Here is a 27,910-nt window from a genome sequence, read left to right on the forward strand (position 1 = left end):
GTCTACTTCATGCACAATTTTATATACATCTGTCATGCCCCCCTACTCATCTTAAAGTAAAAAGACCTAAATTTTTCTCATAAAGAAAAGCCCCTTGATCATTTAGATTGCCATTTTTCTGTGCCTTTTTCAACTCTACAACATCCTTTTTAGAGGTGTGGCAACCAGAACTTGTATGTTGCTTTAATTCATTGCTTTTTGACACGACGTTCTACAGAGGCAGATTGTATTATTATTCCAAGTTACAGGGAACTAGGCAGAGGGCCTTCTTGGTAGTGGTGCCCACCCTGTGGAACGCCCTCCCATCAGATGCCAAAGAGATAAAGAACTATCTGACATTTAGAAGACATCTGAAGGCAGCCTGTTTAGGGAAGTTTTAAATGACTGATGTTTTAATGTATTTTTATTCTTTGTTGGAAGCCGCCCAGAGTGGCTGGGGAAACCCAGACAGATGGGTGGGGTATGAATGAATGAATGAATGAATAAATAAATAAATAAATAAATATATTTAGACACTCATCATTTTGATTGCTAAGTAAGAAATTTAGCTGATGTCTATTCCAGTGCTGTCCACTGACATAGTTTTTGAGTAACCCATTTGTTCATATAAGTTCAGTCTGCCAGCCTGAGACGGCTGTGGAAGGCATCTGTGTCTGTTCTGTTCTGCTTGGTTTTTTCAGGATGATACCCATTTAAGTCATATTCAGAGTAGATCCATTGATTTCTACTTGAGTACTATACAGCTATCACTATTGGTTTCTAAGTTGCAACTGTATATTCTACACTATGAGTTGGGGACTTTGGGAGAGAAGCTGATGAATTTAATTCAGATTAAGTATTTTTATTTCCAAAACTTGTTATACATATTTTTCAAATAACACTTTTCAAGACACCAAGGAGGCCCTGGTGCTTTGGGTATTGATGAGATTTCATTTTCTGTTCTCAGTAAGAAGGCTGTGCTCTTACACAGTACATCCATTTACAAGGCCTAATACAATGGGAGTGGAACAGTTGGAATGTAGATTAGCAGGCAAATCCCCAGACTAATCAGTGTGTCTGTGTGGTGGCCTTAGCACCAGTGTGAAAAGCTGAGCATTGCTGCTGCACTGCTGGCTTAGGCTTTATGCTGGGAGGTAAATCATTGTGAGCTACTTTCTAGCAAGTTTTCAGACAGGAAAATAAATCACATCCCAGTAAGAAGGAGGTATGTGAAAAATGGCCAAGCTTTAAAGGAAGGCCAACAAAAAAAGCAAGCCTTGTTTGTTGCTGTTTAATCACCATGAAGGTCAGAGACCAGTTTTACAGAGGCAAGCGGGGAAGAACAGCCTTTTCTGTAATTTGGATTATTTTAAAAACAATACAAAAACTCCCAAATGAAAAGAATCCCAGTAGTAGTGGTAGTATCATTTTTTGACTTTTGAAGTGCAAGGCAGAAGCATTAACAGGTAGATGGTTTATTTTTAATCATTTAAATTTCTGTAAAAAATTTATGTCAGGGGCCTAATTTGTTGTAAAATGAATTTAGTGTGCTAGCTGTTGGCTCACAGTAGTTAGGAGCTCAGGGCTTTCTCAGGGTAATAGTCAGATTTGCTTAACTGATTGGGAGAGACCTAGTTTGCTTTGAAGCCCTATATTTCCTTGGATTGGCTTTTTATCTGCTCTGTTTTATATCATGTGCTTGAACAAGACAGCTGCTGCCAGTGTTCTAAGTGTACTCTATAGTAGCCATAGTTTAAAATCTCATACAAACACACTTCTTGTGCACGAAGAGTCTACTTGCCTCTCATACAGGTCTAACCACTGTTTCAAATTTATATTTGAAATTCTTCTATATGGCTCTTTGAATAGCTGTGTGGTGACAAATATGGGAATAGAGTCAAAACAGGAAACAGCTTTTCCAAATGCCATTTGCCTGATGCTGGAAGCAAGTACACACTATAAACACTTGATACCATATCTCTCTCTTGTACAGCCTGGACAGTTTTGTTAAGTAACCCCAAATGACAGTAGGCAGCAGGACGGGTCCAGAATTCCATGACACCAGATTATGATGCTTTGATGTGTTCCAAGCAAACTGATACCTAGGCCCTACTTTCACTAGCAAATCTGGCACTGTGATGAGGAAATGCAGTTTGGCACATTTCTGACTTTCTACTGACCCAGCTCAGGCTTACTGCATCAGTCAGCTTGACACTCTTCCATTATTATGTTGCAGTGTCTTTCCAGTGAGTCCAGACTCACAAACCATTAGGGAAGGCTAACATTAAAAGATGACATTTTAATGAAGTATTTTCCATAATAAATTCCCTACCATGCAATCTCTTGTACCAGAGACTGTTTCTCTCCGATACAGCCACTTTTTGTAGTTTAAAATTGGTAAAACCTGGTGCTTTGAAGTTTTCCAGCTGGAACTGTTGTGTTTCCAGAGGAGGTTACCAGCCAAGCCTCTATTAGTTTTTCACCATATTACTGCTTTGATAAAAGCAGCATTAGAAATTAGAGAAGGGCAGATTGGAACACAAAGGACAATAAGCATGAAAGAGCCTGGACAAAATAGCCCAGAAGATTAAATGTGAGCAACCGGTCTGAGTGAGTGTGTCAGGCAACTTCAGCAGCAAAAGCCAAGCATCTTTCACACAATTTAAGCCAGGGTAGGCATACTTCTGGCATCTTGGATCTACTTTGTTTTTTTTTTGTTTTTTTTTTTTTACTAGAACCCCAGATTTATCCAATAGCTAGGTGCAATACAAGAACAGGGTATGTTGGAAATCTGTACGAGACTATGAATTTGTTTTCAGTAGTAGAATGGAACTGAGCTCACGTTCCTTTCACACAGAAGTCTGCACCTGGGTAGCTTGATTCATTTCAAACACCCCCCCCCCCATTTAGGTGAAAAAAGGTAGGTTTGTTGATAATCAAGTTTGCAATCAGAATCACTTGCCAATTCACGGCAAAATTCCCAGATTTACCAGTGGATCTTAATCTACCTTCTGCCTACCCCTAATTTAAGTGAGTGAGACTGAAACCTTAAAACTGAAACAGTTGCTTAATCTATTTGAAATTTAATATACTGTACAAAGTTAAGCAACCACCCATTTTGCCTGTATATCTGGACCTGAGAGACTGGCTGCCCTCCGTGCTTTCAGTTGCTAACTACATTAAAAGAAGCTATCCGCCTCCCTGCTATCCCCCGAGCTTGTGGGGCTGGCGATGGGGAGAAGCAAGCTTGCTTCTCCCCCCCCCCCCCGCCAGCCTCCAGATCAGGTCAGGGAATAAAGGGGTGGCAGCGCTCCGCCTCCCCGCTATCCCCCGAGCTTGTGGGTCTGGGGGGGGGGGAGAAGCAAGCTTGCTTCCTCCCCCCCCCAGCCTCCAGATCAGGTCGGGGAATAAAGGGGTGGCAGCGCTCCGCCTCCCCGCTATCCCCCGAGCTTTTGGGCTGCAGGCTGCTGCCCGCAAGCCTTGCGAGCCCGCGGGACCTCCCGCCGGGCTTGCAAGACTTGCGGATAGCTTCCAGAAGCCTGGAGAGCGAGAGGGGTCGGTGCGCACCCACCCCTCTCACTCTCCAGGCTTCAGCGAAAGCCTGCATTCGCCCCATAGGACGCACACACATTTCCCCTTCATTTTTGGAGGGGAAAAAGTGCGTCCTATAGGGCGAAAAATACGGTATTCAACACAAAAAACAGTGACAATTTGTTGTTGACAAAGGACAGCTGGACATATAAAGGGCCCCATTACCCTTAGTAGCTTTGGGCCTCATCAAACCTAAATCTGGCCCTGGGTGAGACCTTTAGCCAAGAGTGCTTTTCACTTAGACAGCTGTGCCAGCAGTTTTTCAATAAAAGGCACATCTGGCTATAGTCATATATGCCCTAGTTACATCAAGGTTGCATTACTGTAACATGTTTTCTGTGGGACTGCCTTTGAAGAGTGTCTGGAGACTTCAGCTAGTGCAGAACTGCTGTGAGATTTCTGACCAGAGGCAGTTTTTGAAGTATGTGACATCTTTCTTGTTGGCTGATCTATGCAGTGTGTGCTTGTCTACTCTTTCTAGAATACTGGGGTACTAGGCATCTGAATATCAGGTACTGGGAACAAGTAGCAAGACGTAGCTGTTTCACCAAAATGGTACTGTAACACGAGATCTTCCAGAGGAAACAGACTGAGCACTGTTGGAAACTAACTGCTGCACTAAATGGACCTTGGTTTAATCCAGCAAGGCTATTGTTTTGTTCTCATCAGATGGGCACATGTCTAGTTGGTGATAGTCTATTGGCTCTTTGTTTCAGTTTGACATCTATTTGATCCTGCCCTGCTGTCCTCTGCGCTCTCTCTCTCTCTCTCTCTCTCTCTCTCTCTCTCTCCCCGTGTGTGTGTGTGTGTGTGTGTGTGTGTTTGAACTAATCTCTGGAAACCACCTGTATTATATTTTCCCTTGTGAAGGTTGACTCCTGGAATCTCATGAAGTACTCACTATGCTTCCCCACTTGTTCCTCATATCTGCCTTTGCCTTGCCTCCTGATTTTTTGATGCTATATGGCCTCTAATTCTGTCCTACGGCCCTGGTCCTGAATGTGCAACAGACTACAGCCCACTTTCCTGTCAATAACCATTTCTGTTGACAGCTTTCAATACAGAATTCTTACTTTTTTGAACATGGGTGTTCTCTCTCTGATGTTTTATTTTTAAATTGTTTTGTTGTTTTGTGTAAGCTGCGTACACTGTAGGGTGGAGTATAAATGTGCTTAAATACATTCTTAGAAAAGACCGATGAAGCTAAGCCAAGAGACTGTGGTGCAGGCCACCCAGTGTGGATCATAATTGAGTAGGGATTTGACGCTTGGCCTCCCATGTTCAAAGGCAAGTTTCTCTTCACTGAAATGGCATTGAACTGGACTTTACATGAACTCTGGCTTTAGTTTCTCTCTCTGCTGCCTTTTTCTGTGCCTTCATGGTTGAACCTTCTATCAGATATTCTGTCACGTGAGGGCTCCCCTTTTGCAACTCTGGAAATGCACGAGTCCTTGAAGGACCTCTAGCAGTCTCTGATGGAGAGTGCTCATACTTTCAGAAAGTCATCATCATTTATAAGAGAAAAAGAGAAAGGTTCCTTCTTTTAAAAATGAATGTATTTATGCTTCCATCCTCAAAGAAAGATTTTAAAAGGCTTGGAGCCACTTGGGTATTCATTTCAAGTATTGGTAGATGTGCAGCCTGTTCCTTGCTTCCAGAAATAATCTGAAGGAAGGACAGAGCTTGTGCATGAATGAGAGCTACTGCTTTTCTTTGGGTCTCTGCAGCATCATGCAGGGCATGGGGCAGAACCAGAGAGGAAATGAAGGCTGTCTCTTCATGTTGATTTCCACTTAAGAGTAAGAGGGGTGTGGGTGTGGACGTGCACGTGCTCATGCACGTGTGCATGTACTTTCCCAGGAACAGCCATGTCATTCATTTTCCAGGCATCTGTATGAAAAATCTATAGCTTTTATTTCATATTTGCCAAGTGTTTCTCCAGAAAAGCCAATTATAGTATCAAATCGTATGTAGTATCAAAACAACTTGTGTTTGTCCAGCATTTAAAATTGTGCATAAGCCACATTGAGAGAGAAAGAGATTCTAGTAATGACTAGTTGTGCAATATACATGTAAAATTGTTTTGTTAATAAGAATTCAGATCTCTTTACTTTGGCTGGGATTATTTTAATACTATTCTCAAAGGAGAGCTGGATATTGAGGGTGAATGTGGGGGTGGGAGAATGGGACATGTGGGCAGATAACCAATCTTTCATAACACTAATGCAGGGCTAGGTTTGCTATTGGGGGCCAGTGGCCAGTTAGAGGGAGTGATTACTCTTCCTTTGCTAGTTGTATTCACCCAGGATCCCGCCCCCCTTCTATTATTTTTTACCGCAGCTATTCTCTGAAATTGTTGGGGGAGAACTGGCTTTTGGACAGGGAGTGGCATTTACAGGTGACAATTGGCAGATGCAATAAGCATTGAGCACCCCTTCCAAGTGCTCCCCACACAGGTGACCTCTGTGTCTATAGTCCTTTTATCTCTGCAAACACAGGCTTGGACCTTGCCTTTTAAAGATAATGCCTAGTTCTGCTCTCAAACACTTAAATCAGAACTAAATTGCAGTGCGCTTAGTGTTCTCAGTGTGCGGCACCCCTCCCCCTATAAGATACATTGTGTGTATTCACAGGTGATCATGCTTTTTCTCTGTTTATAACTCGAAATACAGTTCTAGGGAGTTCATAGTTGTCTTGGTCTAAAGGAATATCCGAAATGTTTGTTGGTTAGCCCCCAAAGGGCTTTCATTGTCTACCATGGAACCAATTAGTTTGGCCAGCTACAAAAAAAATCATGACAAGAATATCTTTTCTTTCTGAATCCTTCCCTTCAGTCTAATCTCATAGATAGTCATCTGGTTTCTTACAGCCTCCCTGTAGAACAGGCATGGCCAAACTTGGCCCTCCAGCTGTTTTGGGACTACAACTCTCATCATCCCTAGCTAACAGGACCAGTGGTCAGGGATGATGGGAACTGTAGTCCCAAAACAGCTGGAGGGCCAAGTTTGGCCATGCCTGCTGTAGAACATGAGATGGGCTCAATAACTCTAGAAGTTGAGGAGGACCACCTCACTTTCCCTTTTTAGGATACTGCAGGTAGGGTTGCCACGTGCCCTCTTTTTCATGGGTAGAGTCACCATAGCGATCCATAGTTAAAAGTAGAAATCAACAAAAGTGTCCTCTTTTTTTGCTTTTCAAAATATGGCAACCCTACCAGGTGCATAGCTCACCAGAAATGATAGAAACAATTCAGAGTTTGAGAACTGAGAATTAAAATAGAACTTGAGCAGACTATACAGAAATCTGAGGGAAAAGCACATAACAGTAGTAACATTCTTGCAGGGTGGATAAAAATCAATGATTTTTTAAAAATTGTTTTTTAAAATTTAAATCAGATTTTTTTGATTTAAATCAGATTTTTAAAATGCAATGGTTTTGGAGGAAAAATCCTTCTAAAGATAGTTTTCTGTTTAAGTTACCTTATAGTCCAAAGGCTGTTCATCAGGAAATAAGGATTAGTTTTAGGTTTTTCATGTTTGCTAAAACTTAGTCTAAGTTGGGTTGTTGTTTTTTTAAAAAAATTGTTTAACCATATCATTTAACAAACATGGATACATATGCTATAATGTTATTGTTTTAGTTAAATAAAATGTTTAAATTGTTATTAAGGAAGTAATTATTTTTCTCCTTCCAATAAAGTACAGTAGAAAAGTTGTCCAAATATAAACAGTTAACTTATTAAACCTCACAATAATTTCATAATTATCTGTCCATGTATTTCTAATAGTATAACCAAATCAGTAATTTTTAATATAATTGTAAAAACTACTCTGAAAATTTATTATTCCAAAGATGAAACCTTAATCTGGTTGTAAGCATTAAGATTATACCAACAAGAATGATCCTTTCTGTAAAAAAAATGATTTAAATCAAGTCTTTCTGACTAGTGATTTAAATCGTGATTTAAATCGATTTGATTTTAATCAAATCACCCTACATTTTTGTCAATGTAACTTGTGTCCAAGTCTGTCCATTTATAGAGGTTGCATGAGTAAGAATGGGTAAATTGTCTGTTTCCTCTTCTGTATTTTCCTTAGGGTTTCTCAAGCAATGTGATGAGAAAACTCATTCCTAATAGGTGATAATAAGCTGAAAAGATTTTGTTTAACTTTCTGAAGCACCTTCCTTTTGAAACCAGCATCCAATGATGTTTAGATATCTACAGCTTAGTACCAGGTGTCATGTAGGGATCTGTACTAACATCACGGAATCTGTGTGTAAGCAGTGTTTGAAATTAGCCAGGCACCAGATGCATTTTGTGACCGGAAACCAGCCTTTTGTGACTGGATGGAGATGCCCAGGCGCCACCCTTAGCACCTATCATGTCCACCTGCCTGACTGCAGTCACAGCGGGCAGTAAAAGAAGCTCATATTTTGCTGCTGTGCTCCCCCCGCCAAACACCTGATTTGCCCAGCAGCGTAACAGCAAAATACGGTTGTTTTTGTTTTGGTTTTGCTGCTGTGCTGCCAGGTGAATCATGTGTCTGGCATGGTAGTGGGGTAGCAAAAGACATATCTTTTGCTCCCATTCTAACTTCCAGACCTTCCGATTCCCCTGGCAGCAAAACAAAAAACAAAACTATCAGGTGTTTAATGCGGTAGCAAAAAAGAAGAAGAAGAAGAAGCACGTCCTTTGCTGCCATGGCACCTTGCAGACCCCCTGATTCGTCTGGCAGTAAAATGAACATTATTATTATTATTATTTTTGCTGCTGCGCTGTCAGGTGAATCAGGTGTTTGGCGCTGTAGCAAAAGACACATCTTTTGCTGCCTTTCTACCCTGCAGATCCCCTGATTCTCTGGGCAGCATTTTGTTTTTTAACTTTTTTTGTATGCTGCAGGACTGTCTGGTCTGGTAGCAGAGCAGCAAAAAACAACAACACAAGCACCTAGGTCCCACGAGCCATATGGCTCCTAGCATTCCTGTCCCACTTTGTAACACTGTGTACAAAATAATTTCACTCAGCAGGTTGTAGATATGTGATTGCAATTATCCACATAAATTAGAAAAAGTGAAGTACAGTGATGGGTCACGCTGCCATTTCTAGTCCTGTATGTTCCTGGTCACCAGCATGTGCATTTGTTCAAAGTTATTACAGTAATAGTTCTAACTACGCAGATAAGAACACTTTGCAGTGAACATTAATGACCCTCATTTTCTTCCATCCCTGTGTGGGAGTATTAATGTTCTAAGTAGTGTAACTACTGGATTGAAAGCTGGCTTTGCTGAAAAAAGGCTGAAAAAGTACTACCAGCATCTTACTTGGGCACAGACTGATCACAACAACTGCTGTTGGTGGTTACTGATTCTGTAATGTGAAATTCATGCTTGCTGGCAGTTTGCTTTGTTGAAAAATAACATGATGCAAACAAATACTAAAATACTGTTGTTATTTCCACTGTTTTGGGAAGAAGCCAGTTGGACAATAGCTTGCTTCTGTACCAACATTTGTATTTGATACCTGGTCATTTTTCTTGGTCTTTTATATGTGTTTGCAAGATTGCAATGTACCGTATTTTTCGCTCTATAACACGCACCTGACCATAACACGCACGTAGTTTTTAGAGGAGGAAAACAAGGAAAAAATATTCTAAACGAAACAGTGGATGTATGATTTTTGTGGTTCATGCTGTGGCCAGACATGTGATCTGACGGTGAGTTTGGGGTAGCCCAATGCAAAAATCCTGAGGATCCATGTGGATCCATGCTTTGTAACCACGTTTTTGCGCCATTGCAGCCCCATGAAACAGTGGGTGCGTGTGTTTTTTGGTGCAGGCTGTAGCCATGGATATGCTATGTGATCTGATGGTGAATTTGGGGTGACCTAGTGCAAAAATCCTGAGGATCCATGTGGATCCGTGCTTTGTAACCACGTTTTAAGTGGGGAGGGAAGGAAAAGAACTCAAGGGACAAGGAGCACGCGTGGGGTGTGTGGAGAAGGATGCTGCTAATAATGCAGGAGAGGCTCCTCTCTGGCTTTGCTCCTTTAGAACAAGCAGGCTCTGCGTCTCTCCCTCCTCCCCGGCAAGGAAACCATGATAGTAACCACTCTGAGACAAATCAAGAAAAATTGCGACCAACACTCTCCCCCAACAAGCGCAGTGAGGTCAAAACACACACGCAGAGAGAGAACTGGCCCTAAAGTCACAGGGGTGCTGGGGGAGTGAACGGGAAGCAAGAAAAGGAGAAGGAGCCCTCACACACACAGAGACACACAGAGTGTCGATTCTAAAGTCGCAGGGGCGCAGGGAGAGTGAACGGAAGCAAGAGAAGGAGAAGGAGCCCTCACACAGACACAGACACACAGAGTGTCAATTCTAAAGTCGCAGGGGTGCAGGGAGAGCGCAGGGGCTCAGGGAGAGTGAACGGGAAGCAAGAGAAGGAGAAGGAGCCCTCTCTCTCACACACAGAGTGTCAATTCTAAAGACGGAGGGAGAGCGCAGGGGCGCAGGGAGAGTGAACGGGAAGCAAGAGAAGGAGAAGGAGCCCTCTCTCACACACAGACACACACAGTGTCAATTCTAAAGTCGCAGGGGCGCAGGGAGAGTGAACGGAAGCAAGAGAAGGAGAAGGAGCCCTCACACAGACACAGACACACAGAGTGTCAATTCTAAAGTCGCAGGGGCGCAGGGAGAGCGCAGGGGCGCAGGGAGAGTGAACGGGAAGCAAGAGAAGGAGAAGGAGCCCTCTCTCACACACACAGAGTGTCAATTCTAAAGACGGAGGGAGAGCGCAGGGGCGCAGGGAGAGTGAACGGGAAGCAAGAGAAGGAGAAGGAGCCCTCTCTCACACACAGACACACACAGTGTCAATTCTAAAGTCGCAGGGGCGCAGGGAGAGTGAACGGAAGCAAGAGAAGGAGAAGGAGCCCTCTCACACACACACAGACACACAGAGTGTCAATCCTAAAGTCGGAGGGAGAGCACAGGGGCGCAGGGAGAGTGAACGGGAAGCAGGAGGAGGAGAACGATAGCTCAAGCACACACACACACAGCCCCTACAGTGGCTAATCCAAAATCGGACAGCAAAAAACTGCAGGCAGGGACAGAGAGCATGGGGTTGTTTTAAAGCAGCCAACCCCGCTCTGCTTCTCTCCCTCCTCCCGGCTAGGCTGGCTGAAAAGCTTTGCTGCTACTTAGCAGCTCAGTGGGGAGGAGAGAGGAACATAGAGGACGGGGTTGTTTTAAAGCAGCCAACCCCGCTCTGCTTCTCTCCCTCCTCCCCGGCTCCGCTAGCTGACAGGAGCCGCTTACTGTTTCAAAGCGAGCCACGGACTGCTCACAACTGCAGCAGATTCCCCCGCCATCTGTAGGCATTCGCTCCATAACACGCACAGACATTTCCCCCTACTTTCTAGGAGGAAAAATCTGCGTGTTATGGAGCGAAAAATACGGTATGTAGCCTTGTGTTCATTATTATTGAGTTTGCTTATGCATCAGTTAAAAGCTTCACATGTAAATGCTGTAGAGTTTTTAATAGAGGTTATCATTTTTAGAATTTTTTAGAAAGTAACACACATGATGGGGTGTAAAAATAATAAAATTTAAATACCCTGAAAGATTCTTTTTAAATTTGCAGATTATTTTAATTGATTGGTTCCCTCTGCTACATGTAAATGCTCTACAGCAGTTTTAGATAAGCAAGCTAAAAATCTCATTCGAAAAGAAAGTCAGGCAAATGGGCTAAAAGGTAGAAATCTATACCCACCCCCCTGCATAGTGGAATACAAGACTTCAAAGTTTACCTGTTTACTACTGCTTCTGCTACTCACACCAGGTTAATAATTATCAGAATGTACTTTGGTGCCAGGTATTTGTTCTCCTTCCTCATGATGTGCAAAAGCAGATAATGAAATCAGTTTGCTCATTTTGTAGATCCATGAAGCTGGCTTTAGCCACGTTGCCAGGAAACTGAAATGGGCCAGGCTGCTTCCAGGGCTTGTGTTTGCACAATCAGCTTTGGGGCAGCAGCCTGCTATCATTTGCAAACAGTGCTCACAAGAGAAAATGTACTGGAATCATAAGAGGAGCTCTTTTCAAAGGCAGCATCAAGCACGTAGGTGGATGTGTTAACATCATGATTTGAATGCAGAACTTTTAGTTTAGTTGGTATAGCCCTCCTATACAGTTGCCTACATTCATAGAGTGAGGGGGTTGTGAAAGCTCCATGAGGTTAATAGTCAGCAATCTCTGTGCCCCAGCTTGGCTGTTCTTAATCCTAGGATTTTTTTCTGAAGAGACTCTGGGAGAGGGGAATCCTGAAAATGTGCTTTCATATTTTGAATAACACAGAATTAATATATTTTGTACATGAGCTGCTCTGGGAGCCTTTTCAGCTGAAGAAAAGGATAACAATTCTTTAAATAAACAGACTCCATCCACCCCAGAATTATTATTTTGGAGGAATGAAAGGATACAAATACAATAAATAAACTTACTGTTTTGTGTACTCATGTCAGGGAATGCCCATGAGCCTGATAGTTGTGGTATGTTAGTTCAAAAGTGATTTGCCAGAGGTCCTTAATATCTAATGTTAGTTAAGGTGAACATAAAGGCACTTGTCTGATGAGCTTATTGTAAAGCAGGGTGGCTCATCTATGCCTTCCTGATAGTCTTCAACTTTTATTAGCCCCAGCCAGCATAGTCAGTAGTCAGGGATGATGGAAACTGTACTGCAATAACATCTGCAAGACCACAGGTTAGCCACCCCTGTTTTATAGAGCACCCCCATCTCCACAAATAAAGGGAACATTTGCCCAAGCCTAATATTAAGTAGATTGTGAGCAAGCCTTACTCGAAACATAGGCAAGTTAGACCCACCAGGAGTGACACCTCAATGCCTTCCATATATGCTGTGCCAGGAAGATTTTGGGCATCACATGGCAGGACACAGTCTCAAACAAAAATGTGCTCTCCCAATCCCACATTCCCAGCATGTTCAAACTTCTCAGCGATGTCTATGCTGGCTTTGTCATGTCTACAGAATGGAAAATGGCAGGATCCCCAAGGATGTGCTATCCAGGGAGCTGGCTTCAGGCACCAGGCTTGTTGGGAGACCAACTCTGTATTGTGCCATGAAGACTGGCAAAATAATAATAATAATAATAATAATAATAATAATAATAATAATAATAATAATTTATTATTTATACCCCGCCCATCTGGCTGGGCCTCTCCAGCCACTCTGGGCGGCTTCCATAGAACCAAAAATACACTAAAATATCACACGTTAAAAACTCTGCCATGTGTGAATTACAGACAACCATGCTGCCTGGAGACAGACAGACAGACAGACAGACAGGTTGTGTATCCACAGCAGTGACCAAAGGAGAAATGACCACTTGGAGGAGCTCCATGGTGCATCTGTAAAAGTGAAACCAGATGCCTTCATCTGCCACAACTGCAATAAAACATTTCTCTCCGGTACATAGTAGGCACTGTAACTTGACTTTTACCCCTGATGGCACACTCTTCCATTGTCTCTTGAGACAGATTGTAACAATGTTGTGGGAAATGAAGGCTAACAATATTGATACATACAGAGTTTAAATGTTTCATGAAGGAGGAAACATAGTTGAGGCCTGCAATTCAGAGTTAAATAATTGAGGACATTATTTTGTTAAACAACCAGTAAGAGGTTTAGAAAAGGAGAGATGGTGCTGGATGCTCTCCTTAGAGCAGGTATAGGTAGATTTCTGGTAACAGTATTTTAAATGAAAGTTAAGCTGTATTCATCTTTTAAAGGCATTTTCAAAACTGAGCATTCTCGATTCTTTGTCTTGAAAATAGCAAATCGTAGCAAGTCTGTTATTTTTATATAGAAGTGTGCCTGCTTTTGTTTAACATATTTTCTGTTTTGTTATATAGTGCATGCTTCCCTTAAACATTTTTTTCGTGGAGGGGTAGATATCAGAGATAGATTATTGGATAGCAGGGCAAGGAAAGGAGATCCCTGAGACTTTGGGGTACTACTCCAAGTTCAGTTCTGGTGCTAGATCAATCTTCCTCAACCTGGTGCTGTTGCAGTATTTTAGAATCCAGCTTCCATCACACCTGCCTAACATTGCCAATGGCAAAGAATTATGGAAGTTGTAGTCCAGCAACATCTGGAGGGCACCTGATTGGGAAAGGCTGGGCAGTTTCATATATTCATACTTTACTTTGAATTTACCTTTTTATTAAGTTTGGTGGGGTGGGGAAAATCAATATCCTTTTTCTATGTGCCATTGTGTCCATGGCCATATGGATAAAATGTAAGAGTTCTATATAGCTTGATTATGGGAGGATGTGTGGCACACTACTAAGATTCTTGGCTTGTGTGACAGTATAAAAGTGAAGATACATAGAATATGTACTATGTAATTGTTTTTCTATAGTGGTGAGAGCTATAAGTGAAGACAAAACATCTTGGGCTGTGGAAATGTATGGAAGTAGGAATAGCTGGAGTGGGGGAGTAAAATGGTACAGTGCACAACCAGTTCTCCAGAGAGCAACTTATGTAGCAGAAGAAATCCACTGACATACAAACAAAAACTGCTGCATTTAAGCATTTCTTGAAATCCTTCTAACATGCTTAAAAGGAACAAGTTTAATTTGAAGGAGGGAAAATATTTTATTCAGTTCTGGAATTCCAGCTTTTGCCATCACATTTGTGCTATAACACAAATGTTCAGGCTTTCTCTTGAAAGAGAATTCACAGCAACAGTGAGGGGCTCATAAGCTATGCTAGTCTGGCTGCCTTTTTAGGAAAATTGGTAGGAAGAAGGATGATAGAATTGTGGAATGGTGTTTCCACGACATATGCTCTGAAATTTGCAGTTTCTTGCCAAAACCCAGCAGTACCAACCGTTTCTTTTGCTGTCTCATTGCCTAGTTAAACATTACGAGGATAGTTCTTTTTCTCTTGTGAGGCTGCTGCTCTACAGAGATCTGTATCTCATACTTGGGGATGAAACAAGCTCATTGAGATTCTAAGCTCCCTTTCAGAACATTTCAGACGATATGTGATCCTTCTTATCTTCTAAAGTAATATGAGAGGCAGCTTTTTCTAGGTGCACATGCTAGACGAGAAAAGAATCAGAATAGGATAGTGCACGCCATATGAAGGTACAGAGCAGCAGGAGAATGTGTACTGTGTGTGAATTTCCTGGCTTCTGTGCAACAGACTTTCTGTCACTTGAGTTTTCTGTATGCACATATTAAACAGCCACCAAATAATTATTTCCATGTGGGAGAAATGTATGAAAATTCATCTGTCTGAACAGACTCCTCAGCAAAGTGCATCATGACAAATCATCCTCCCATTGGAATTCTTTTTTTTTAAGTAACAAAAGAAAGCTTATAATATTGTTAAAGGACTGGCAATATCAATGTGTGCTACTTCCAAACTTACTTGCCCTTTACCTTAGAATGTTACAAGAAGAATGAATAAGCAACATTCACATCAGCTGGGTGGCATTACTTAACTTTACAGATAGGGCTTGGCTCACAGTTTGTAAAAACCTAGGTTACTAGTTTGTCTAAAGTTAACTGAGCCAAAGGGTAAGTAAGCATATTTGTAATCAGTAACCTGCTAAATTAGTTGATAATTTCTGCTTCCTTGTATTCCTTGTATCTGTGTATTCTCAAGGAGGAAATGAGAAATTCAGGAAAAATAATTGAAGCCATGAAGGTGTTGCCCTTTTTTCTTTGTTCTTGTTATCACAGTAAGGTTCACAGTATTTCATTGCTTAGTACTATAAAACACATGTCTGCAGTACAGTAACCAGTTTGTCTAAGATGGGATGGGTATGAGGAGCTGCTTATTCCACTTGAAACAAACCTATAAGCCAGTATGACAAGCTGAATCTCACGGGGCTTCAATCTCCTAAGCACTGTGTAGTAAAGCTGAGCCAAAAGAAGGAAAAGCCAACAAGTCTTTATTTCATATGCCTTTCACTGCAAAACATGAATTCCCAGTTTCTTAAAATCAAGAATAAAAAAATGCAGGTTAAAATTCAGCATTCTCAATAGTGACTCATTTGTGCTAAATGTGGGCCATCCTCCTGCTGTGACAGTGATGCTATTGTGTTTCGCGGAATTACCTTTGCATTATTGTTTCCTCTCAGCCTTGTCTTTTCCTGGCTCTAGCATGTAGGCATGTTGAATCATAGTGGCAGACTTCTGGTCTAGCCTGCCCTCCACCCATACAAACCAGGAAACATCTTGCTAAAAAAGCTAAGCTTGTAGGATCTTAAGCAGATCCAGAAAGCCCACAGTGATAGGAGTCTGCAACAATGAAATGAATATAGGGGTTTGAGTTCTCATGCATGGCTCTGCTCATAAGTCACTTGAATCGCACTTTCTTTTTCTTTGGTTTTAGCAGAACACCAAGAGTGAATTTGCAGCTTTAGAGGCAGCCAAATCCTGTGAACAGTTTGCACTCCCCCCCCCCCTCAAAACACTAAGATGGAAGGCTTTAATAGCTGCTGTAGTGCATATGATGCTTAGTTTTTGTCAATAGCATCTCTTAGAGTGGTGAATGACACTATTTAGAGGGAAGAAATCACAATGAAAATCTCCATCATTATATATTTTACATGGCTGTTTATTTGTATATGTTTTAAAATTTTATATATTGATTTTTATGATGGCCAATATTTGTAATGCCTAATAAAGGACTGGTGAAGCGAAACCTATCATGCTGTAGTATCATATCTAAAGAGACTTGCATTTCAAATCTTTCATCTTAATTCCTGATTATAATTTAAACACAGGAGCATGTTGTATGCTCCCTGGCATTCTGGTTCTTTGCAGGTGCCTCTCCAAAAGCAGTATTACTTTGAAACCATATTTTCCTGCATGTATTTATAGAGATGAAGCTGACAACCTCAATTACCAGACATCCTCTAAAAGTCAAATCATGTTTTAACATCTGGCTGGATAATAATTAGATCCATGTCTTAAATGAATCAGGGCAGGGGCCATAGTCTTGTATGCAGACAGTCCCAGGTTCAACACCTGACATCTTCAAGAAGGGCTGGGAATGTCCAGTCAGTGTAGATAATACTGAGCTAGATGAACCAATGCTGTGACTCAGAGTAAGACAGCTTCCTGTGTTCCCATAGTGAGGCAAATGTCTGGAATCTGATTAAATGAAACAAGTGTTTGAGGTATTTGCCTTACTACTTGCAAATTACAAAGATGGCAGCATATTATTTATGTGCAATAGAGGAAACCCACGTGAGAAATGGGTGAATTGCTATAAGGCTCTAGACTAAAGGCAGCTTACATGGAACAAAATAACTAGGTCAGTAGTTTTGAATCATGCTTCCAGGACCTTCATTCCCAGTATCTTGTGTTTGAACCTCCTCTGAATTTAATATTTGTAGTGAGTTTACTTACCTAAGTATTGAAATCTAATCAAGTCATGTAATTACCACTAAATTACAGTCTAATTTAATATCCAATTTGAGCTATTGCTTGAAAAGAGAGACAGCCAAGATTACTAGAAATGTCACTGGCATGTGAGAACAGTTTTGTGGTTCTTATGGGACTAGCCACCACACAATATTTTGGCAATTAATTCCTTAGGTTAACTTAAACATTTGTAAATGACCCCTATACAATACCATGCAAATTAGAGTTAGAACTAGCACATGAAAACTCATCTGTTGTTTTTGAGATTGCCCTTCTGCTGAAAGCTCTGTGGTGCTTTCTAGAGGGGATTCAGATGAGATTGCTTTTTGGTGGTGGGGTGCACGCGATCAGATGAACAAAGGGAGCTAAAAAAAGTAAACTTGCTGCTTCCTAGCCTCTTTGATTTTAAAGAAGGGATGTTAATGATATTTAAGAGAAAATGATAATGCTTGGTTGGGAAGGGCAACAGGAACAGAAATAGCTTGCACATGACAGCTCAGATGTTAGTCCCATATCCAGCTTTACCTATATCAGCCTGACCATAATAAGGTTTCACAAATCAGCAGGCAGCTTTGATTTATGTGCTGTTATGTCTCAGGAAGACTTTTCCCTTACCCCATGCACCCTTCGTACCATTCCTCCCTGGAGAGATCTTGTTGAAACCAATATATAAAAATTATTTGAAAATGAAACAGCTTCTTTTGCTGTTTCTTAGATGTGTGGAGGATTATATAATGTTTCTGAGCCAACTTGGTCTCCTGTTTCCTTATTTTCTGACAGCCATTAAATTCTCTGGTTCAAAGAGCTAAGTTAGCTGTTTAGAAAACAGAACTGTTTCATGACAGAGTTCCAGCACAGGAAACAGAATTCTGAAAAGTAGATAATAGAAATGCTAGCCTACCCATGTTGGGGGTTAGAAGGGATTTGGGCCAGGTTTTGTATAACATGGGCCCTCACATTTTTTAGCTGGAGTGCAGTTGTACAAAGTGAGCATTTGTTGTCTCCTCTTTCCCCTCACCTCAAACTCCTTAACAATGTGCTGTAAAACAAAATGGGGATTTCAGGCACTGCTGGTAATTGTTGTGCAAATATAATACTCCCTCCAAGCTGCTAAATAGGCCAGTACTCTGTTTACATGAAGAGGCAGCCAGCTTTCCAAGTGTAATGAGTCAGCTACATGAACAGAAGGGGTGCGGAATTAATCTGGCATCCTTTTGACTTTCTCTTAGTGAACTCGGTTTCAAAGCTCCCTGTAAAATAGGTGTGTACCCTGGTAACAAATGGCCACATTGACATCCAGAGCAAACAGATTTTTAAAAATCATAATTGATCTCTGTGCATGGGCAAATGCCTATGGTTCATTTTGAATTGGAATCCTCATTTGGATGTGGTTGTCAGTGACTGAGCCTCTGAGAGGATTGAATGTCCTGGGTCCCATTTCCCACATGTTTCTTTTTATGTTACCGTAACTGTGTGGCCAAAGGAGTTTAGTACACATGCTAATATTCAATGTAGCCTGCATCTGAATTGGCATCAGCTGAGGCCAAGTTATTTTGGGTATTTATTATGCGCCTGGCTGTGCTATCAGTTTGTGGCTGTTTGCATACAACAGTCAAGGTGGTGCAACTCCTTTCCCAAGCTAACAAATACCATACACCTAGCATTTCTTCTGTGTTTGCTAATTTACTTTGAGTCCTAGATTATAGATTAGACTTTTAAAAAAGAAGTTTAAGAAAAGGTGTAGGATATAATGGCAACTTCCCGTCAAAGGGCTCTGGGGTGAACTATCCACCTTTGGTTTCATATTAGGTACTGGTGGGGGGTTGCTTATCTAAAGATGAATGCCTGAGTAGCATAGAGTGAAGAGAAGACAACATACTTTCACTGTTTGATTTAGCAAGAGAAGACTTCAAAAGCCATTTAAGCAAGGAGCAGTGCACTGAAAGTGAATGTTAATTGACCCTGCAGCCGGCCTTTCAGATTATAACATACAAAATGAAATACACACCCTGCACCATTCCCCTTCAGTTGATTATTATGTTCATGGCATTGAATACACGAAGGCAATCTTACTTGAAGGGTAGGAAATGTGATGCCCTCCAGATGTTGCTGGACTCCAGCTGTTCAGCCCCAGCCAGCATGGTCAGTAGTCAGGGATGATGTGAGTTACAGTCCAGCAACAACATTTAGAGGGCACTATATTAGCTACTGCCTCTTAATTCCAGTTTAGGTACTTTGCCAGATTTGCTCAAATTGGTTCTGCTCATTCCTGAGATGGAGGTTCCATAAGGTGTTGTTTGTCATCCAGTCAGAACCTTTCCTATAGAGCAGGCATGGCCAAACTTGGCCCTCCAGTTGTTTTGGGACTACAACTCCCATCATCCCTAGCTAACAGGACCAGTGGTCAGGGATGATGGGAACTGTAGTACCAAAACAGCTGGAGGGCCAAGTTTGGCCATGCCTGCTGTAGAGGTTGGTAGGTCAATCATTTTTCAAGCAGACCTGTTAACTTCAGAACAAAAACGATGGGTTTAGTGAAGAGTTGAGGGGTTGGTGAGAAAGGATCTGACTGCCATACTTACTTGTAAAGATTATTTCTTTTTACACAGTTGCTATGTAGTTGCTACACATGTCTTTCAATTAATTTGATCTCTCCCTATCTTATCACTATCATTGCATCCTCAGTCTTGACTTTTTTGGGGGGTGGGTGGGAATGTAGCAGCGACAGTGTGCATGGAACCTTTACAGAGATATAGATTATTTACATATTATTGTCAGTTTCTTCTTGCTGTTCCATTGGAATGCTGAATCCATACTTCAGACACATGAAAAGAGTGTCTGTCTGAATATCTTCTGAAGTCATCATTACACTTTTTGTTTGCTGAATTTTGGTAACTGGATTTGTTGGCTTATTTGATTCAGTGTTTACATCCTGTTTGTCTATCCAACACCAGCCATTCTAGGGAATTATTAATTTGTCTTTCATTAGGGAGGACAGGGGTGTAGGGATTTTATCAAGTTAATTTTTTTAGGGTTCAGTTTTGTATGATAGCATTTTTTCTTCTTAAAAAAAAGTTGCCATAATTGGGCAAGAGCTCTTGAAATAAGAGTAAACTAGACGTCTGGCTGAAGTCATGTGATGCTCACTCAGACTGTAAGTGAAATCACTACTGCTGCTGTTCTATAGAATATTTTATAGTGAATATTTGTATTTGAGGAAGCTTAGCATGATCATAACTCACTGTGTTCTTTCTCTGGAGTTAGTTAAGTTAAGCAGGTCAGTTTGGGATTGTTGTGCTTTTCTCTTTTCTTTTTTTCTCAGTACAGCTACATGTGTGCTCTCTTCTGTGTTTGATATCCTACTTAAGCTAACATTATGTATGAAGGTGATGTTTTGGTTTGATGAATTTCTCATGTTGCTGCCCAAAGCGGGAGCATGAAGCATTTTGGATGTATGATGTATAGGGTCCACCCAAGCCTTGGGGTGGATTGGGGGAAAAAAGAAAGACTTTATGTAGGACTCGATGATGTACCCACTGCTGATGAAAGGTGCTGAGTAGAAAGTTGTTTAGGCTTTTGACCTCTTATATTGGGGCCAGACACTGCAAAAGCCACTCCTTTCCATCCAATTTCCCTCAGGTTTTTGTCAGTTTCCCCAGATTTTAAAACTCATATTTGGGGAGGGGAGACTTTTTGGTTTTCATTGTCTCTCCCCTTTACCAAACCTGTTCCTCACTGACAGTGAAATGGGGAGTTTCCCTGTTCCTGGACCATTTCCTTTATTTGTTTATTTAAAAGGGAAATAAAACCCTGCTGTTTATGTAGCTATGTTGCTAAATAGTGTCTATCTTATCAGGTGGCAGTTAGATTTTTCCAGTGACCATTTCAGCATTTCTGCTTCATGGCAAGTAGTGTAGGGTTGCCATATTTAAAAAAGTAAAAACCAAGACATCCCAAAAGTTGTTTAGCTTTTTTAAGGAAACCCCCCAAATTGTTTGGTTTTTTAAAGGAAAACCTCAAAGTTGTTGAGCTATTATTTTTTTTACAAAAACGCCAAAAGAACCTGCAATTTTTCAATTGACATGCATAAAATCCAGGACAAAGTGCTGCCTTTTGGAAATTCCCCCAGACATAAATTCCACCTTTGAAATTCCGGCAATGTCCAGGAAAATCCAGATGTGTGGTAGCTCTAAAGTAGAGTAAGAACTTTACACTAGCACTTAATTGACTGCTCATATGATATTTACCCCAGGGGAATGATAAAGATGGCTGTATACCATGTTTCAGATCTCTGTTACAATGCACACTTCTTATTGTATATTGCAGGTGTCAGTTGTCTTTTCCACCCTGTAACTAAGCAACTCATAGCATAGGCAACAGAGTTTTGTTGCTGTGCTTCTAAATTGTGCCTCACCCAGACTTATATACAAAGCCAATACTGACCCGAAAGCGAAGGCTGCATATTAACTCTGCTGAGAATATTAGAAGTTGCTTTTACGGTTTACCATCTTTGCTTCAATCTAGAAATGGTTCTGCATAAGAAACATATTTCTTAGGCAGATTGCAGTTCACAAATTGCTTTATGTGATAGTCATGTGAGAATCAGGCAGATTAAGTTTTAATTGCCTTAACCATGTGCATAGGACACCAAGGTATCACAGAAGTCTTTATGTGTGTCAACACAAAGAAAGTTTTTGGATAACTTTGGTCGCTCTATGGGCACCGAATACCTGTCCCTGAGAGCTATAATGTCTAAAGGAACCATAAAGTATTACAGTCGTACCTCGGCTCCTGAACACCTTGGGAGTCGAACATTCCAGTTCCCAAATGACTGAAAACCGGAAGTGAGTGTTCCTGTTTTCAAACTTTTTTTGGAAACCAAACGTGCGGTGTGGCTATTGTTTCTGGCGCGCCTGCGCAATCAGGAACCAATCGGAAGCCGTGCCTTGGTTTCTGAACTTTTCAGAATTCCGTTCAACTTCCAGGGTACATCTGTATTCACAGTTGGTATTTGAGGGACTGTTGTCTATCTTCTATCTGTACAAAGGAAGACCATGTTGGTTCCTGACTCTCTTCAACTCCTGTTTTGGGAATTTGCAATACTCTGGGAATGCCAGCACAGTACTTCAGTTCATTAAAACAACAATTACTATGCCTCACCCCCTCTTTTTGTTAGCTGTGGCTTGAACATCTGTGTATTTCCTTTATCATTGCAGACTGTTGATGATGAAGCGATGGCAGCATAAATGAAGGCCAAGTAAGGAAGGCAGAACGATGCCCAAGGGTGGGTGTTCTAAAACACCACAACTGGAAGATTTCTCTCTCAGCAACGACATGGTGGAGAAACAAACTGGGAAAAAGGTACTGTGCCTTTAGTATACTTGCCTTCCTCATACTCCCCCCCCCCATAGTGTTTTTGTTTTATAGTGAGATGGTAGCACAATAGGCCTATGTTCTCAAACTTCTGTGTATGCTGTACTGATTACCTCCTGTGAACTACCAAACAGAATACCTTTCCTTAATTTATTTTAGATTATGTCCCATTTGTCTGTCCCCCCCCCAAAAAAAATAGTAGTCCATGGGCCATGAGTGGTCCATCAGCTTTGTTTAAGTAGTCTCTGGCATGCCTATGGATTTGTAGTTGAAGACAGCAATGAGTATATCCATATTATTAAATATTTGTGCTAATTTTTAATGACATTTTAATTGCTTATTTTATTAAATAAGGCTGTGAGGCGTGAAGGCCGCTTCCTGCAAGGCCATTTCCACCTGGCCTAGGGGGTAGAGCTCAGACTCACCCAGCCCTACAAAAGAGGCTCCTCGTAAGGCTGGAGGAGCATCGCCTAGCTGTGAGGGGTGAAGGCCGCTCCCTGCAAGGCCCTTTCCACCTGGCCTAGGGGGTGAGGCCCAGACTCACCCAGCCCTACAAAAGAGGCTCCTCATGAGGCCGGAGGAACATCGCCTGGCTATTGTTTTATTGATTTAATATGCTGTAAACCGCTTTGAGATTTTTATTAAAAATATAAAGCTGTATAGAAATAAAAAAATAAAAAAATCTTTTATTTTATTGCATTACAGTTTGAATTCTATGGAATTACATTTGCTACAACAGGCAGACAAATGATTACCGTATTTTTCCCTCTATAACACGCAGATTTTTTCTCCTAAAAAGGAAGGGGAAATGTCTGTGCGTGTTATTGAGCGAATGTGTGGTCCCTGGAGCCAAATGGCAAAAAAAATCAGGCAAAAATCAAATCGCGCGTCTCGGAGAAGGGAAACCTGAAAAGAGGAAGTGGCTGCTTTCCTGCATTCTGCCTCAGGGTCTTACTGCCCACCCTTCTCTGTTTCCTTGCTGTGTTTGCTCAAACGGAACAAAGAGCAGGGAAAGCCCCTCCCCTCCAGGCAAGCAGAGGGGAGAGAGAGCGAGCGCTGGCTGGCTTGGGTGGGTAGGTGAGGGAAAACTTTTGCCTTCCTTTCCTCCCTCCCGTTATACCCCTCTCCTGCATTCTTAGCCAGCTGCTTCTCTGCACACCCCTCTCGTGCTCCTTGTCCATTCTGTATTTTTCCTTCCTTCCCCACTTAAAATGTGGTTAAAAAGCATGGATCCACATGGATCCTCAGGATCTTTGCATTGGGTCACCCCAAATTCACCATCAGATCACATAGCATGTCCATGGCTACAGCCTGCCCCCCAAAAATCACACACGCACTGTTGCCTGGGGCTGCAATGGTGCAAAAATATGGTTAAAAAGCATGGATCCACATGGATCCTCAGGATCTTTGCATTGGGTCACCCCAAATTCACCATCAGATCACATAGCATGTCCATGGCTACAGCCTGCCCCCCCCCCAAATCACGCACCCACTGTTGCCTGGGGCTGCAATGGTGCAAAAACGTGGTTACAAAACATGGATCCTCAGGATCTTTGCATTGGGTCACCCCAAATTCACCATCAGAGCACATAGCATGTCCATGGCTACAGCCTGCCCCCCCCAAAATCACACACCCACTGTTGCCTGGGGCTGCAATGGTGCAAAAACGTGGTTACAAAGCATGGATCCACAGGGATTCTCAGGATTTTTGCATTGGGTCACCCCAAATTCACCATCAGATCACATGTCTGTGGCCACAGCATGAAGCACAAAAATGATACATCCACTGTTTCATTCAGAATGTTTTTTCCCTTGTTTTCCTCCTCTAAAAACGATGTGCGTGTTATGGTCAGGTGCGTGTTATCGAGCGAAAAATACGGTAAGTGATCCACCAAGACCCTCAGCAATTTTCAAGTGGTGTGTGAGGGAAAAAGCTTGAGACCCACTGATCTAGGTGATGCTACATTAAGTTGATAACTTCCCCCACAACTAGCTTCTGTCATGGTCCATAGCATAGCTGAGAATGAGAAAGCAACAAGAATTAAGGTAGAAAAGGTACGCTGTGATACTTCTCCTTCACCCTGCTACTAGCTGCGAACTATTGTTTTAGTTAGGTAGAAGCTTTCTGTCTTTAGGCCTCACCTACTGCTTGCGTCTGTTGATTTGTTTGTTTGGTAGTGAATTCATCACTGCATTGGTCTGAAATGGTGTTCAGTAAATGAATATCCACCCTGTCTTTTAGAGTTAGAGTAGAGCTTAGAATCTGTCAAGATGGTTGTGAAAGGTAGCAAAAGGAGACCTGAATGTTGAGGCACAGCTGCCTAGTGTTAACTGATTGGCATAAGGAGAAAGTGCCAGTGTGGCCTAGATCATTTTGTGCAAAATAAAGCTGAAACCCAGGAATTATGAGTGCAGGAAGTTGCAAAGGGAAATACCAGTTTTGTGTGGTGTAAGGCTTTTGCATTAAGAAAGTATGCTGCACACTTGATTTGTTTCTGTTCTGCTTTGGTTTTTTGCCCTATTTCATTTATCGTGTCTTTTTCGACAGATAAAGCTACATGTCAAAATTTAAAATTAATAAAAGCTGAGAAGAAAAACCTGTTCTAACTTCAGGCTAGGTTTTGTTGCTCCTACTCATAGTTGAGAAGCTGATGTTTATATATGATAGTATGAATCAAAAGGCATTCCATTACCTGTGAGGGTACATTATACATGACATATTTTCCTACCTACATGAATTTGGGGTTTGTGGAGGGGCCAGTATGCACACATTAATATTTGAAAATGCTCCTCTTTACCAGTGTAGCTAAAATGTGTCATATGAAGCAGTCCTGACTTGCGACTTTTCAGGCTCAGGAGCACTGGGAACAATAACCAGTTTTGTAATAAAATAACCTGGATGTGATTAAAATGACTTTCCCACCATATACAACAGTGCAGATTTGACAAGGTTTAGCAAGAATAATAGAATAGAGTGTCCCTGCATTCCTATCCCTGAACTTCTCAACCTGTAAAGTGTTCAGTCTAGGGTTCCAAAGGGACCGAGCTTTAGAGCTTAGTTAATTGGTTGAAGGAGACTGCACCAACATATCATTGCTTTCTATTTAACTTTAGTGCTCTGAGCTGAAACAATGACTAAGGGGAAAGGGAGTTGGCCATTAGACCTTTGCTTCCAGGGATTGCTGTGTGGGAGCATAGCTTTTAATTTATCTTGTGTTTGTCAACACTTCCTAAAGGCCTCTCTGCTTACATGACTTCAGCTGTCTCAGATTCACTGCTGTGAATACTATTCCAAGACTGCGTTTGTGGAGCCAAAGGGCCTGAAAGCAGTGATAGGGGCTGTGGTGTTGGAAGTAAAAGTGCGTGTGTTGTCCTTGCAGAGTGAAGAATTTTTGGAACCTAGCTGCATTGTGGGATACCAGCTCTGATAGAAATGGATTAAGAAGTTCAGATCACATTTATTCATGACTGAAGTACCATTCTAGGTTCCTCCTAAATTCAGTTGTTCTTATGACATTCTGCAGCAATCACACACATATCTGTCCAATTGGAAACGTCAGCCTTTGCAGCAAAATAGTGCTGGCATTATGTGAGATCTCATTGCAATTTCACAGAATTTGGCTTAATGGTTACATGCAACCAAGTTGAGTCAATGGAGTGACTGGTTTTTTCCTTCTCAGCTTCTCTTCATTCTGCTGTTACTTTTCCACTTTGCCTCAGTTAGGCAAATTATCTCAGACCCTGACATTTTCTTAGTTTTATTGAGTCAAAGGGCAGGGAAGAGGGTTCCAACCTTAAACAGTAGTTTCCTGCTCTATTATTGATGGCATCTGAGAACTTCATTGCTGCAGTGCAGTGTTGGTTTGGGGGAAAGCTGACTTAAATATCATTATTATTTTCATTTAATTGTGTGAATTGCAACTTTAATGTACATGACACTTTATAGAGTGTCGTTGAAAAGGTCAGTTCGCTGAGGAGTTTGTAGTTGTAAGGTTCATTAGAGAGGAAGATGCCATGGATGAGGAGCATGGCAAAGGCACAGGTAGTGGGGGTCTTCAAGCTATGCTCGCTTCTCAGGTAGGACAGCTCGATTGTATGGTTGCTATGCAATCTTTGGGCACCAAGAATTTGCAGAATATAAATGTTGACATAATCTGGCTATCCTGTATGGAAGCTCAACTCATATATTTACAGTCTCATGTAGTCCCAACCACAGTGTTGCAAGGATATATGAATCAGCCTTTAGAGTTTGGGGCTGCATGTGAGAGCTATTCCCTACACACACTCAGCACAGTGAAGCTGATGAATACACATCTGTAGAGCATGTGTTAACCGTCGTCATGAGCCTATAATCTGATGTACTTATTCCAGCCACAGAAGAAACATTACATTCTAAAGGATGTTTCCACTTCAGAGTGTTGTTAAAAAGGAGGTGCAAATGCTGCTGGGAATTGTTTTGGCTTACAATTTTGTCTTCAGGAGAGGTGGAGTACAATGCATTACCTTTTTAGCTTTGCTGTACATTTCTCTGAGTAGTTATAGTCCAAAATGTTACTGTGGAACTTGCCTTGTTGCAGCACAGCTGGGATTGGGGATTTCCATCAGCCTGTTATGCAAAGCTTTCAAAACATACTGGAAAGTTCATTGGTTTTTAAGCTTCAAAGTGAAACTAGCATCCTGGATGAAGTGCAAAGAGAATCAGAATTGTGTTGCCCACAAGCAGGCATGTAATAGTAATTCAACTTTTAGGATAAAACTTGTGATGCCGCTGTCTTGACCAGCTGGATTAGACCAAAGATGGATCTAGTCCTTCATCCTCTTTCCCATAGTAGCCAACCAAATGAATTGGTTCCAATCCATTTTTACCCTGCCTTGCCAATAATAATAATAATAATAATAATAATAATAATAAATATTTATACCCTGCCCATCTGGCTGAGTTTCCCCAGCCACTCTGGGCGGCTCCCAATCAAGTGCTGAAAACAATACAGCATTAAATATTAAAAGCTTCCCTAAACAGGGCTGCCTTCAGATGTCTTTTAAAAATAGGATAGCTGCTTATTTCCTTGACATCTGATGGGAGGGCATTCCACAGGGCGGGCGCCACTACTGAGAAGGCCCTCTGTCTGAATAATAATAACTTCAACGAACACAAAGTGGTTTACTTGATTCCTGTTATAAAAACAACCCTATGAGGTTGTCATGACTGTCCCAAGGTCACCCAGAGAGTTTCATGGCTGAGTGGGGATTTGAATTCAGGTCTCCCTGGTCTTCATCTACCATTCTAACCACTGTACCACACTGGCTCTGGAAAGTACACAAACAGGGTATGAAGTCACCAGTCTTTCCCAATGCTCAGCATTATGGAATTCATAATACATGCACTTCATTCTTAGGTATAGACTTTTCTGTTAGATTCTTAGTCTGGCACACTGTTACATTCTATCTCGTCCATCATCCTGCTTCCCACAGTGGCCAGCCAGATGCCCCCAGGAAGCAACAAGTTGGAC

The 27,910-nt window shown here is 41.6% G+C and overlaps 1 protein-coding gene across 4 annotated transcripts in view; it reads left to right on the plus strand.

Moving 5' to 3' along the window:
- ANKRD11 (ankyrin repeat domain containing 11) overlaps positions 1 to 27,910 on the plus strand; it is a 193,178-nt gene that overhangs the window by 105,053 nt on the left and 60,215 nt on the right. For all 4 annotated transcript variants that reach the window (XM_083626181.1, XM_083626179.1, XM_083626182.1 and 1 more), the window contains one exon: positions 22,244 to 22,388. In XM_083626181.1, the coding sequence (XP_083482307.1) occupies positions 22,302 to 22,388 (87 nt within the window). In that variant the 5' untranslated portion in view covers positions 22,244 to 22,301. The remainder of the gene's footprint in view (positions 1 to 22,243; positions 22,389 to 27,910) is intronic.

Source organism: Podarcis filfolensis (genome assembly GCF_964270895.1).
Source record: "Podarcis filfolensis genome assembly, chromosome: 8".
Taxonomy (NCBI): Eukaryota; Metazoa; Chordata; class Lepidosauria; order Squamata; family Lacertidae; genus Podarcis; species Podarcis filfolensis.